General features: G+C 41.6%; 1 protein-coding gene across 1 annotated transcript in view; it reads right to left on the bottom strand.

Annotated features, from left to right (window-relative positions):
- The window catches only part of syne1b (spectrin repeat containing, nuclear envelope 1b), a 123,870-nt gene that overhangs the window by 90,847 nt on the left and 18,039 nt on the right, over positions 1–14,984 (bottom strand). Inside the window, exons 5-24 of the mRNA XM_080415010.1 lie at positions 14,737–14,829; positions 14,241–14,419; positions 13,485–13,681; positions 12,381–12,487; positions 11,215–11,322; positions 10,775–10,912; positions 10,080–10,244; positions 9,828–9,940; positions 9,313–9,481; positions 9,099–9,195; positions 8,961–8,981; positions 7,746–7,948; positions 5,683–5,847; positions 5,383–5,535; positions 4,170–4,313; positions 2,497–2,664; positions 1,924–2,082; positions 1,589–1,753; positions 661–795; positions 213–371 (exon numbers count right to left, since the gene is read on the bottom strand). Of these exons, the coding sequence (XP_080271136.1) occupies positions 213–371; positions 661–795; positions 1,589–1,753; positions 1,924–2,082; positions 2,497–2,664; positions 4,170–4,313; positions 5,383–5,535; positions 5,683–5,847; positions 7,746–7,948; positions 8,961–8,981; positions 9,099–9,195; positions 9,313–9,481; positions 9,828–9,940; positions 10,080–10,244; positions 10,775–10,912; positions 11,215–11,322; positions 12,381–12,487; positions 13,485–13,681; positions 14,241–14,419; positions 14,737–14,829 (2,838 nt within the window). The remainder of the gene's footprint in view (positions 1–212; positions 372–660; positions 796–1,588; positions 1,754–1,923; positions 2,083–2,496; positions 2,665–4,169; positions 4,314–5,382; positions 5,536–5,682; positions 5,848–7,745; positions 7,949–8,960; positions 8,982–9,098; positions 9,196–9,312; positions 9,482–9,827; positions 9,941–10,079; positions 10,245–10,774; positions 10,913–11,214; positions 11,323–12,380; positions 12,488–13,484; positions 13,682–14,240; positions 14,420–14,736; positions 14,830–14,984) is intronic.

Raw genomic sequence — 14,984 nt, 5'->3', positions numbered from 1 at the left:
GAATGAATCTTGAATGTGAACACAGAACTTTACTGAAGGGAAAGCAGACAACTGCCACTGAATGAAGACACTTAAAAATAAGTATATCCTTGACATCAGAGCAGGCTCCCCTTTCTCTGCATTAAGTGAAACTAAACCTTCGCACTTGTGGGCTGAATGTGCATTGAACTCTGTCACAGTCATTGATACATGATACGCAGACAGCCTCTTACCCTGTGCTCCTTAATGAGCCTCTCACTCCCCACGCCAGCCAGGTGGCGGTTCTCCCTTGTCACCTCTGCCTGGCACTCCTGCAGGGACACCATGAGCTTGCTCCTCTCCACCTCCACCTTCAGGTGCAGGAGGTGAAAGGGGGCATCGGTCTGAATATCCTGAGAGAAACAAAAGAAAAAGACAAAACAAAGGGGAGGCAAAGGAGAAACGGAGTACAGGTTGAAAGTCAGGGCATGGGCATGTGTACATGGTGCTGCTTGATTTTCTGCCATCAATTATATAATTTACAGTAAGATATGTCATAATTATTTATTTATTTTAACAAGAAATCATGATATGTGATTAATACAATTATTTTGACCCTATTTATTATTCGTTTCTAACTAATAATAATATGATTGTTAGAAGCGTTATTATTTTAACCATGACAGTGACCATGGGACGAACCTTCCAGTGTTTATGCAGCTTCCTGACGGTTTCCTGTAAGGACTGTTGTTCCTGGTCGGGCAGAATGTCTGTCAGCTCATCGCAGGCCTTGAGGAACGCATTCAGGACTCGTTGATCCAACTGCCCAAAGAACTCCTTGAAAACATTTCAAGAAAATGATCACATTTCAGAAATTGATCCTCAGTGGTCATTTCACTTGGAGAGTGTACATATCTAACCAAATGGTCCATTTGGTTACTTTTGCATACTCTAGGAGTTAAATTAACAGTGAGGACATTACTGTAAGCTGATTTGGATACGTGGAAATGAAGGAATTTTGCACCAGCCACAACCTAGTATTGTCTAGTTTGAATAATTCCTACACCCTAGCAAGGTTTTTCACTGCAATGGTACCATGGTGTACCTGTGCACCACCATTTGGCAATTATTTGGCAGTGTGCCAATAAAAACAAAAAGGTCTTTATGTAGGAAAATGGCACAGAGATATAATTAGCACTGACACACTTTGAAAGTGGGTCGAGTATTATGTACAGAGTGTACTACTTAATGGGAAAACATACAATTTAAAATAGTGGCAGTATAAATGGACATGGTATACTGTACTGTGCAATACAAAACAAGATGGGGTCTAAGACTGGTGTGGCAGCCATGTGGATCTTGAACGTCATGTGGCCAGTCTATGACGTGACGCCAGTCATCTATGACTTCAGTAATATTTCAATTCAATTCAAAGGAGCTTTATTGGCATAAGAAAACATATAAACGTCAGTCATCTCATATTTGGGCAAAGTTTCAGCAAATCGAACCGAAAATACACATAAAAGGTCTGCCACCCCACTGTGAACGCTATGGGGTGGCAACTGCCATCCTCTAGGACCCAAAATTATGCTCTTGGTTGTGGGCAAGCAAGGATGAGTTATTCTCCTACTGTGTGTTTCTTCAGCAGTTCCTCTGGGTTGCCTCTCTCAGTCAGACAACTCTGAGCCATCCTTAGAACCTTCTCCAGCTCAACCCGGGACTCATCAAACCTCTTCATTAGACTACTGTTGGCCTCCACATGTTTCCTCCACTCTGTGGATTCTTTGATCATGCCCTGAACAGACACAGCAACCCACATGTTCAAATTAATTCTCAATAATGAATGGAAATGATGATCATCCATCTCATTTACTGAATTCCTAACTGTGACCCTCACAGACATGTTATAAATACAATAAATGGTGCACAAACCATAACACCTACTGCAAAAAAGGCATTGCATACCTGTGAGGAAGACTGCAGATCCGTTACTCTTTTCTGTAGAAGACCCATGTCCATGTCCTGCAGGGTCTTACTGTTGTCCAGAAGTCTCTGGATGGTCTGATGGTTCTTCTCTATCACTGTTAGGCACTTCTTACAGCTCTGTGTGAAGGTCACCAGCTCCTACAGTATATAACATGACAGCCACTCAGTGGGTTAGCCCTCAACTTAATACCCTGGGACTATGGGACTTAAGTAAAAAAAGCATTGTCAGCTGATAATGACAAGTGATAAATGCTAAAGTGAAAAATGTAACTCTGAGAGTGGACAAATGGGAGCAAATTGACCAGTAAGGGTCCAGTTGGTTCCACTTGCCCACTCTTGTGAGTTAAGAGTTCAGCATGGTAATACTGTAGTACAGCTATCGATTTCATTATTTTTTTCCATTCAGATAAATACATAAAACACAAAAGATAAGATAAGCAATATAAATTGAGGCATAAAATCAATAAATAAATGCATAAAAGAACTGACACCAATTTTCCTAGCCTAAGTTCCATAGGATGTTCACATCAAAAGCCCTTTTCTCAAGGTCACCTGGCATTTCTGTTTGAAGTCTCCAGGGCCCTCAGAGTCCCTGGTGCTGGTGATATAGCTGGCCTTCTCCAGAGCCTGGTAGAAACCTGTGATGTTCTTCTCCATGTCCTCCAGTGGAGGAAGGAGTGAATGGGACTCCCTCAGCAGAGGCAGACATCTCTCCCTTATCTGATCAGGAGGAGAAAAGGATAATGCATCACATTCGGTTGACTCTTTTAAGAGAGGACTAAAGACCTACCTTTTTAACAAAGCATTTTTGGGCGGTGAAACCGCCCCTATATGTGAGGTTTGGATATTTGCACACCAAATCCTGCGCTGTGATTGGCCACAAATGTACCCCCCCTAACCCTGCACCGTGATTGGCCAATCACAGTCTATTCAGGACTGTGATTGGCTAGGGAAACATGACACATGTGCATAGCCCTATAAATAGGACCATAACTTAAAAAAAACAATAAATTTGTTTTTTTTTAAGTTATGGTTTCTTCCATCACTTCTTCCATCACTTCTTCCATCACTTCTTCCATCACTGTGATGACCACTGTGACCACACCGCCAACTTCACACTGGGTGTGATTTTTGGGCGGTGAAACCGCCCCTATAAGTGAGATTTGGAAAAATGTACATTTTCCTGCGCTGTGATCTGGGCCCAGGAAATTTGTACAATTATCCTGCGCTGTGATTGGCCAATCACAGTCTATTCAGGACTGTGATTGGCCAGTGTCACATGACACATGTGCATAGCCCTATATAAGAAACCATAACTTGAAAAAAACCAAAAATTTGTTTTTTTCAAGTTATGGTTTCGTCCATCATAAAGAGTTTTTCAATAAATGTATTTATCTTTTGTACATGATTGGTTGACTCCATTCAGTATTGTGATTAGCTAGCAAGACACCGCCCACTTCACACAGGGTGTGATTTTTTAAGCTACACTGGTTTTACCTCTAGGCTTTATGCCCTAAACTTTAGGGCATAAAGTTTAAAATGTTTTTTTTCAGTTTCTTATATATTTTATAGTGGTGTGATGATTCATTTTTTAATGCAAATGCTTATTGTAGCACTGTAAATTGTATTATCAATAAAATCCATTATTATTATTATCATTAATGGTCTTGCTGCTCTTCTATTGAGACATTCAGATCTTGTGGTCAGGTAGGACCACTGCCAGTTCACAAGAAGTATTGCATGAAGTAGGGCATTCACAGAATAGTCGAATATTCGAATATCAAACCGACTATTCGACTATCAAACCACTATTCGACTATTCGAAAAAAAAAAAAAAAAAAAAAAAAGCATTTTTTTTTTTTTTTTTTTAAGATTTTTTTTTTTTAGTGGCTTTTCTAGAGCAGACATGCAGCTGTGAGCTCTGGTGTGACGTCAACTCGCATTCCTTGAGTCGAGTCATCAATGCAATTGAAAAAAAAAAAAAAAAAAAAAAAAAAATTAAATTTTTTTAATTTTTTTATTTTTTATTATCAAATCGAATAATCGAATATTCGAATACTTTTGGGTCGAATAATTCGAATACCATAAATCACTATTCGTTAATGCCCTAGCATGAAGCTCAAAGCGTAATACCCCCCCTCCCCACCGCGCACACACACACACACACACACACACACACACACACACACGTACACTGGAGAGAGACAGCTATAAGCCGGACATACCTTGCTCAACTGCTCTTTAATAGAGGCCATCATAGCCAACATGTGTGAAACCTCCTCCTCCGGGGTGTCTTTGGTTAATAACTGAACAGTGCGACCAGCTGCCTTACATGCTGCCTCCATCGCTGGCACTTTATGCTTGATCTCCTACACAAAGAGGATACAAAATAAACCTATTCATGCACCTTTTATTATGCAAAGATCTACACCAAATGTGATAAAGCATCGAAGCAGAACCGAAATGGGCGATGGAACATGTTACGGTGGCTTAAATGGCATAAACTGCACATCATAGTGCTGCACTGCATCAAGGGGTGAAGTGACAGAGTCCAGCTTGCTGCTGACTACCTGGACGAGACAGGACGTGTAGGTCACGTCAAATCAATGACTGTCACAGTCTGTCAGGATGCATCGTCATTCACTAAGGTGCTGTCTGAGGTGCAACACATTGCATCATTCCCCTCAGGATTTTACGGTGTAATGCCACAGTAAAATGTTAGTGAAAGAGTTTTCATTTAACTCTGAGTGTACAAATGGAAACAAGTGGACCCTTAAGGGTCCATTTGTAGTTTTGTACAGTTACAAATGAAAAAATTAACACTGCAAATTTTTGCTTTGAAGAAATGGTTGCAAATGAAGTTTCAATGCAAAATGAGACATCCACTGTTTGCAAAAAGTGACCTACTCTAAAATGACTGGTAGCACACACATATGGCACCTTCTAAGGCAGGGCTACTCAACTTAAGATGGCTCAAGGGCCACACAGCAAAATACCAAAAGTCCAAGGGGCCGCCATAAAAATGACGGTCCTATTTTGGATTTTTCGATTTTGTAACACACAAGAAAATGTACATTTTGGCGGAAAAATTTGGGGGTCAAACCCACCCAAAAACCACGGGTTGAGTAGCGCTGTTCTAAGGGATAGGAGGAAACGTAACGGCTTGAAAAGCCTTTGGTTTATATTTTGTGGGTTGGAAAATAACCCACAAAATAATTCTGCTACCTAAAAAAGGTTTTTTTCACCCGCATAAAGAATTATTCACCAACTTTTTTTTCCTGCACCCTTAAAAGAGTATTTACATACAGTTTGTACTATGTACTGTATGCATGGATGTATGTATGGATGGATGGATGGATGGATGGATGGATGGATGGATGGATGGATGGATGGATGGATGGATGGATGTACGTACAGTATATGCATGCAGATACATACCTCAACATCCTGAACAAACGTTCTGACGTTCAGGAAAGACACCTGGACGGGAGCAGTCATCTTCTCATTGGTGCCATCCATGAACATTTTCAGGGTGCTAATTCCCTCTTGATAGTCTTGTCTCAACTTATCCACCTCATCTGCTCTTGCATACTGCCATGGCAACAGAAAAGCACAAAACCTGAGCTGTCAATGTGATGTATGAGCATCATTACACGTTCATCTAATTTGGTTGAGTATTTATTCATAACCGTTACTTTCTTGTTCAAAATGAAAAGGCAAAACCAATTTAGAATTTACATGTTTGACTTTGACAAATAGCTCCCTCCATCGCCCGTTGAGCAGGAGAAGCTGCTGCTTCAGATCTCGCGAGATGGTGTCGTCACAGGTCTCGATGAGGAAGTTCCCGGCGTCGTTCATGTCCATGTGCTGCTGGATCCAGTAGGAGATGCTTCGGAAGAACTCCTACAGCAGTGGGGAGGGTAAAAGTCATAGTTGTTCAATGCTATACATTCATTAATCATATGTTACTGCAGTTATACTGTACATATACTGTACTCAGGAACTTACAGCTGTTTCATTCAGAAACAGGTGTTTCTGTGTGCCAGCACAAAATTAACTACACAAGAGCTGTCCATGCTGATACCCAGTACTCTTCTCAACCTTTGTTGAGAATGAATTAGGCCTCCGTTCGATTTTCGTTTTTTTAATCTCTGGGACCCCAGTGTTAAATCTGACAGTATACAAATTAAACCATAAGGGCCCATATGGATCAATTTGCAAACTCAAACTTAGATAGTTAGGGCACATTTGGTTCCTAACTATCAATTTATCATTTAGCTGGGGACCCCCTGGAACCTCCTCAAGGGCCCCTGGGGGTCCCCAGACCACACTTTGAGAAGCAGTGACCTAAATGAAACATACCAACAGTTAACCTTCAGCTGTATTTACCCATCAAAAGGCTTAAATTAATTACATTCACAGGTATTTACTCAAAATATATTAGAAAGCCTTTATTGTCTCCGCCAGGCCGAAAGGCATGGCGAGAGAGTATGTTTTCGCCCCTGTCCGTCCGTCCGTGTGTGTGTCCTGTCTGTGTGTTACCAGCTAATCTCCGGCACCGTTGGCCCGGTCGCTCCGAAACTGTGCACACACACTCCCTGGATGCCAATTCAGAAACTCTGCCCCATTTTTTTCACATGGGCCTGTTATAGCGCCACCAGGAGGCCGATTTGTGCAAAACCCTTTTTTTTTTACATTACTCCTACAGATTTTATCCAAACGTCATGCAAATCGGTACACAGTATCTCTATAGTCATGTGATCAACACAAATCTGTCCGATTTCCCATATTCCATCCTCATTGCCTATGGTTGCCTTCCAAAATTTGCAGGATTGGTCCGTTTTGAACAAAATGCCTCAAATCATGAACGCAGCTTGTGATTTCCGTGAAATTTCACAAACACATTCCCACTAGGCCGAGGAAGAAATACCACCTGACATTTTTCACATCAGCCTCATGGTGGCACTATAAAAGGCTGATTTGTGTTTTTAACTATAACTGCACCGATCTGCGTGAAACTTTGCACGCACACTCCCTAGAGGCCAAGGAAAAACATCCGCCCTGCATTTTTCACATTTGCCTTTTATAGCGCCACCAAGAGGTCGACTTATGTAAAACACATTTTTGGATATTAAGCCTTCACATTTTATCCAAATTTCACACAAATCGGTACACATGATCTCTATAGTCATGTGATCAAGATGGAACTGTTTGCTTTTTCATATTTCATCCTGATTGGCTAACAATGACATCTAAAGTTTGCAGAAGTGGCCCGTTTTGAACAAAATGCCACAAATAATGAACGCAGCGTCCGATTGAGGTGACACTTTACAAGCACATTCGCACTAAGTTGAAGAACAAATGCCACCCTTTAACATTGCCCTATTATAGCGCCACCAGGAGGCCGATTTTTTCAAAACTTTTCTTTGTTGTATTACTCCTACAAATGTTGTCCAATCATCATGCAAATCGGTACCCATTATCTCTATAGTCAAGTGATCAAGATGGTTCTGTCCGATTTTTCATATTCCACCCTGATTGGCAAATTCCGAACATTGTTGGCCCACAATAACCTACCTGACTTGGCGGAGACCTGTGCTCCGAGGAGCACCTTTTCTAGTTGTCACTGTACTGTACATACAACGCAATATAAAGAAGATAACTAGAAATTGATTCATTATTATTGTTCCATTGCTTTTATTTGATAGCAATGTTTGGACCTTATGTATCATTCTATAATACCATAATACATTTAGTATACAGTATTATAGAAAATGATAATGATTCATAATTCTTCTTACTCGTTTGGCGTTCTCGGACTGGTTCGCCATCTGTTCAGCATCCTCCAGCCAGGCCTGCAGACCGGCCACCGTGCTGCTGTACTTCTCCCAGTTCGAGATCACCTCCTCCAGCATGCTGCGGACACATCGCACCTCCACCGACAGGCTCTTCCACTGGGCCGTTGTGTCATTCAGGAACTTACTCACCCCCTCCAATTCATCCACTGTGGAGAACATGTTTTGAAAGATTTATTTTTTGGCTTTTTATGCCTTTATTGATAGGACAGTGGGCTGACAGGAAATGGGGAGAGAAAGCTGGGGAGTGACATGCAGCAAAGGCCGTCGGGATCGGGACTCGAACCGGCGACACGCTGTCAGGCTACACGTAGCCTAGGTGCCTGGACCGCTACGCCAGCGGCCCAGGCCCACTGTGGAGATCATGTTAATGAAGTTAGAATGTATCCTGAACACATTTAAAGGGTTTTCGTCTTCTTTTTTCTCCCAAATTAGTCCTGATTCAATTCCCGATTCACTGTGTTTTGTAGTCCTTTGTCACTGCTACTCCTACAGTTGGTCCTAGTGTAGGGAGAGCACAGACTATCACGTGTCTACTCTGATACACAGAGTGAGGAGTTTCACCAGCAGGAATTAATGCGTAGTAACACGCCACTCTTCTCAGTTCCATACCCCACTGAACAGGCACCCTAACCAACCTGTAGGAGTCGCTGTAGTGACAGAGATTGCCCCCTTCCCTCCCATGAACATGGTCAACTGTGTTCATATATAATTCAAACCTCTAATCTCCGCGGTGTAAGGCAGGAACTTTACCCCCGCGCAACCCGAGCACCCTTATTCACTGTTTAAATTAGATCCCACCCCAAATTTCAATAACATGAAAAATACAATTACACTTCCATTTAATGATTACATTTTAAGTGGAAAATATCATGCCAAATGGTTTCCAGCATTCCAGCTACTTTAATATTGTGCCATGCAGATAGAAATGTTGCAGCAATTTAATTGAAGTTTCAAACTCTTTGTGTGTTAGCGGCATATTAGAAGACAAAACTACATTTTCCTCATACTTTTCAGGATAATAGTTTAGGAGACAGGCAGAGAATTGTGGTGTCAGGGATTAAATAAAGAAACAGAGGCAAGGAACTAATCAAGGCAATGGCTGAGCATTCCATCAGTCTATTATTATTCAAACTGGGGCACAGGGATTTTTAGACTTACCTCTGTTACAGGTTTTAGAGCCTGTAACATGAAATTGATGAAACAGTGAATAATTAGAATGCTTGCTTTATGCCTGCAGCAAAAACACAATCACCACAAAGCACAAAAGTGAGAAAAGAAAAAAGAAAATAATCTCACCTGAACTATCAGATTTGACATAAACCTCAGCAGATTGTATGAGGGCTCTGAATGTTATCTCATACTGCTCAAAGAACTTGTGGCCTTCAATGAACGCCTGGAAAGGAAGACAAAAACAGAAAAGTACAGAAATATTTTTGATAAACCTGGGGAAATATGATTATATAATACATATAATATTATATTCGTAGCCATAATAGCATTTCCAACTCACAATGTAGCTTTGCAACAACAGTTCAACTGAGTCCCGTCGTCCGTATTTGATGATCCAGGACTTGAGCTTAGACTCAGCCAAGGTGAGGAATGCCATCAGACGGTACTTCATTTCCCAGAATTCCAGTTTGATCAGGTGACCATAAGATGACGTGGACACAAAATTGAACCTGTACATAAAGGTTTATTTTGAGCAATCATTAAATTGTTAACTTTGATTTCTGATGCAGGGTGAAGACAGAACCAACACAAGGCAAATACAGGATGGTTGAGGTTCTTTAATCTTTAAACTTCATAATCGGGTCTGATCTGACTGGAGCCAGGCCTACTAGGGAAGAACCCTCGTCTTGCTTTCATAACATAGTGTGGTGGGCTATATGTACAATATATTAGAATAATCTCCGTGTGAACTACAACTACCTTCATTAGTCGCTGTAATGTCATACTTTGCAAAGACATCAACTAATAATCATTCAGACCATTATTCAATACAAATAGGTGTGACAAGTGGCATACCTTTCAGCCATGTCTTGAAGCTGGTCAGGGGGGACAGGTACACCATTGACCGATCTGTCTCTGTGGATCTGATGGAAGGTCTGTCTGTGTGATTCTAGATTCTTTAATACTTCCTGAAACATGTAAACACATTATGTCATACTCAACCCCATGCCTCTTTCCTCCATCACATGTTTACAAGACAGGCACCTGTTCAATAGAATAAGGGACAGAGTGCTGGTAAATCAATCGTCCGTGTGATATTTGCCATACCTTATGCTGCTCCAGTTTTCTATGAATGACATTGGCCGTCTCCTCGTGGGCTTGCTGGATAGGAATTTCCTCCCTGAGAGCGATCTCTGCTCGATGGAGCCACGCTCCAATCACCCCCAGGGGGCCAGGCAGAGACTTGTCCAGATGAATGTGCCAGTCCAGCAGCTGCATAGGACATGGACATCCATTAGAGCCAGTACTTTACAATTATAGCAAAGATCCCAAGTTAGACAGTACACCAATCTGAACCACGTTTCCACATGGTGTCAAGCATTTGCTCTGCGAAAGAGTTGTCTGAGTAGACAAGCTGTGACGGTCCAGAGGGGCAGTCTGCCCAGTGAACAAAAACCTGCTCTGTTCCCCCCCCTCCCAATAAACACTGATTCAAAGCTTTGCGCCCCAATGAACACTTTATTGCGGGCAAGGAAGAGAAGGGCACTGGGTTGCGCTTCTCTCATTATGACTGGGATAACAGACCGCTAGTTCTGCAGCTAACAGAGAGAAAATAAATCCCAACATGAATGAAAATAATAATGATAATTAGTGTAATAGACTAGTATTGTGTGTGTGCTGTGAATAAGTCGTTTTGTGCCATAGTAACTGTTGCTGCGATCTGAACAAGTGGTCCTATGTTTGTTAAGACAGTCTGTGGTGACTGTGTACTATTACTTTACTGTACAAAACACCACACTCACCCTGATGGACACGCGGTCCCAGGCCTGTTTGACCAGGGCCTGGTCCACAGACAGCTTCCCGTCCCTATGAACTGGCTGCAGCAGCGGCTCCGTCTGCTTCTTCTTCATCTCATATTGAACACGAAAGCTCTTGAATGCCTGGCATGTTGAACAAGGGACAGAGAACACAGCAAGAAATAAGAACAAAAAGAGAGCACAGGCATGTACAGGGTATTTGTAATATGCACTGGAATCTCTGTCATGTTGTCCTGATGTCTTCTGAAATTAGATTACTGCGTTGATACCTTGTCCCCTATTCCAATTCTAGCACCATATTTTGTGGCCAATAAAGTGTCCATTCTATTCCATTCCTTTCTATTCTGTTGTATTTCATTCCATTACTTTCTATTCTATTCTTTCCCCAAGCAGAATGTTATGCAATTGATGTAGCTCTGATTCACCTGGTACTTGTCGGTGAGGTTGCCCTCGGCCCCCTGGGCTCGCAGCACGTCTCTCTCCAACTGATCCAGGAACACCTTAAGCTCTCTGAGCACCTTCCGCTCCTCTCTCTGCCAGCATGCACCCCGGGAACCAGACAGACAGCATGTTGTCAAGGGTAAAATGAATAAAAAATACTAATCTAATCCGCTTTTTAAAAAAACAAAACAGAGATACACTCCCACCATACTGACATTCCAGATGAAAAAAGAGATGAAACAAGAAAATTCACAGTTACAGTATTAACAGATATAGATTAGTTGTATGTAAGTGGGAGGGATCATGGATACTGAAGATATCTTCCTCAGATCTCGGATTAAATTTAGTCACACATACCTCAAGCATTTGCTCTATATCGTGGGGACCAAACTATCCAGGTAAGCAGCACACAGAGAGATGCAAACACAGCACAAAAAAGCGTTAGGAGTAGCAAGGGGAAAGAAGAACAAAATGGATGTGGGAGGGAGGGACGCAATGGAAAGGCTGAGATGGGGGATGCACAGCAAACACACACATGCAACTACTATGAACACTTACCTGCAAAACTGGGACTGTGAGTGCAAAAGTTGGAATTGAGCCAAGAAGCAGCTTAATATGGCCCAAAAAAAACAAAAGTGAATAGATGGAGAAATGAAATGAGTGCACAAGGACGGAGATTTCAGTGGTGGTGATTCAGCTACAATCCGGGACTTATTTGAATGAATACGATTTTATTTAAACAAATATGTATGGTAGGGTATGTTAATACAAAAGTTCGACCCTGTTGGGTAGGACACCAACTGGTTGACAATGTCAATAAAGTAATTTAAAACAGCGAACTGCACCCCAGATTGCAGAAAACGTGGCACTATATGGGGCCGGCATCATTATTGTTGTTCGGATATTGTTGCAATTACCTCTCTCTGCTGGGAGAGACAACGAACATAAAACTTACGGATTGTAGCTTTAGCAGATTGCAATAAAAAAGCCGCAAGCGCATTGCACAACAACTGAGAACCACAATAGCAGGTTTTCTTAACATGATGAGAACATACTGTATATACTGTATCTATTGGCTCTAACCCTGCAGTAAAAACAATAGAGTTCTCAGTTCACAAGAATGTACAGGAGAACAAAGTAATGGAGGTACCTCATCCTGCCCGTCAGTTTCAGAGTGGTGAGGGTTGGGGTAGTGCTTGAGGAACTGAGCCACATATGTCATGATGGATTTCTCATCTGGCTTGTCGACATCCACATCTACAGATGAAAACACAGACAGAGTCTGGTAACTGGTGGCTAATTCTGACCAGCCCTAGTACATGACAATGCTCTAGTACGTGCAAATAGGGGAAGAGAATCACGTAAGTGTGTTTGAGATGCAAACAAAGGTACATCTTTGGCGGACTTTGTTGTGGCTCGGGAGCTTGAGAGAATAATATTTGAACGTCCTGTCTTCATTTTTCATGTTGCAGGTCCATGCACTATGATACTTAACCATAGTTTTGCACTAGAACATACATACACATATCACTTTATACGATCCATCTCACAAACTCAAAGCTGATAATCTATGTTTTGCAACTCCAAGACAATGGAAGCCACGCCCCCAAATAATGTACATGTCATGTATACGTCTCAAAGAATACGAATTGGATGACAGGGTTGTTCATTGTAATCACAGTCTGGTGCATAAATAAACAAGAGATAAGACATGTTTGTATGACGTAAATGTGACATGAAAAAATACTTTAATATCCTGAAGGGGAGTTAAATTTAGTATTTCCTGAAAGCTACTTTGACACGTCTACTCTCATCTCCATCCATGACCTTATCTTTGTTGAAAATCAGGGTTGATCTAAAAGCAGAGATGTTTCAGTGTGCCTCCTCTCTTAATAAAGCCTCTCACGACTCCTCCACCCTCCTACCACCCTCCCCCGCTCTCTCTAGACATGACTGCAGAGCTACTGCTGCAGATTGCCTCACATCTACAGACGTTCTTGCACAGCCGCAAATAAACTGGGAATAATAAATTCTGTTCTTCAGCATGGATACTAACAGTCACCATTCATCATGCATTGATGTATTACTAAGATTTATGTATCTAATAAATTGCATTTTCTGCTGTTCGGTTTGAATCACAGACTTGACATCGATGCACATAGAAGAAGCAGTAAATATCTAGGTTATTATGGGTATGTTTACTGCTATTCTGTCTAAGTCACCAGCATTGTCAGTATGAAGAGAGAAAAGGGACCTTCTGGTTCCAGCAGACGAGGGATGCCCAGGTCATTCTCTGCGATCGAAAAGGCCTCCTCGAGGTTTTCCCTGTTGCTCCTCCTGCATACCAAATCCATGTCCACCAGGTCTGGTCTGATGGCGTGAACCACGGAGTGGAAGGCGACACCATTGCGCCAACTGGCACCAAAGTCCCTCACTTCAATGCCATGACGCCTTAATAAACATACAGGGAAGTATTCATTTAGTTCTAATCTACATGCATTCTCATGATGCATTGCTTACAATGTATATGTACACTATATAGTTATAAACAAATGAAACATATTAACAACATAGAAAGTACATATGTTCATATAGTCACACATAACAGAAATTATAAAGTATTATGATGGGGTGTATATATATATATAACAATATGTATATATCTTTGGCCCATTTCTTTTGTTTGTCTATTTGTCCATTTTGCTAAATAACTTGAGAATGGATGGACGGATTTTCATGAAAAAGGAATGGTCAATAAACTGCCCAAGAAATAATATAAACCTTTGGTTCAAAAAGGCTCACGTAACGTGCTGTAACTTGTGAACAGATATCAATTGTCCTGAAACTCGAGAATGATCAGTATGCTGCCCCAAATAGATGAATAACTTTTGGGTAAAAAAAGGTCAAGGTACAATATCAAGGTCACAGTCAAAATGAGACTGAAATCAGTCATATCACAGGTGGAAATAGTGTTGGTGGAACATTTTATAAACAGCAGCAAGAGCCGTACTTTGCAGCTGTGACCTGAACCCATCGGAGCAGGGACTTCTTGGCACTGCCCTGGAACTTGGGGACTACCTTCCTTTTCATAGGAGGGCTGCCGGTCTCAGAGCTGGCCATGCTATCCAGAGAAGAGTTGCTGCTGGACAGGGCTTGAAGGGCCGGCAGGTTACTGGTTAATTCTTCAATCTAAAAATGGGAACAGGAAGCAAGAAGATAGAGTTTACACTGTATAACCTCAGGAAGTTAAGTCTTTGAGCCATCTCTAGACCACACACACACACACACACACACACACACACACACACACACACACACACACACACACACACACACACACACACACACACACACACACACACACACACACACACACACACACACACACACACACACACACACGATGAACAGCCACATCAGATCAAACTGTTTAACTACAGAACACTATCTATTCAAGTTTCTACACAAACAAGGGGATTTCCTATAGATTTGACTGAATATATTACCTGGAAGTAAAGAATGACAGTCCATATCAAACCAAGCACAATTGAAGGTCGTCCGTCTGCGATGTCTGTGGCATGAATGTTAACTAGTTTGATCTGGAAGAAAAGGCACAAAGGATCATTAAAACATGCTAAATATACAACAGGAAATACAGCTCTTACCCCGAAAGGGTACATTTGTGTTTACTGTGTAAGCACACAGGCAGAATTATGTATTTCAAGCTTCTTTACTTGAATTCATCAGTCACCTC

This window comes from Gymnoscopelus braueri (assembly GCF_963280865.1).
Source record: "Gymnoscopelus braueri genome assembly, chromosome: 19".
NCBI lineage: Eukaryota > Metazoa > Chordata > Actinopteri > Myctophiformes > Myctophidae > Gymnoscopelus > Gymnoscopelus braueri.
This window is presented reverse-complemented; position numbering and strand designations above follow the sequence as displayed.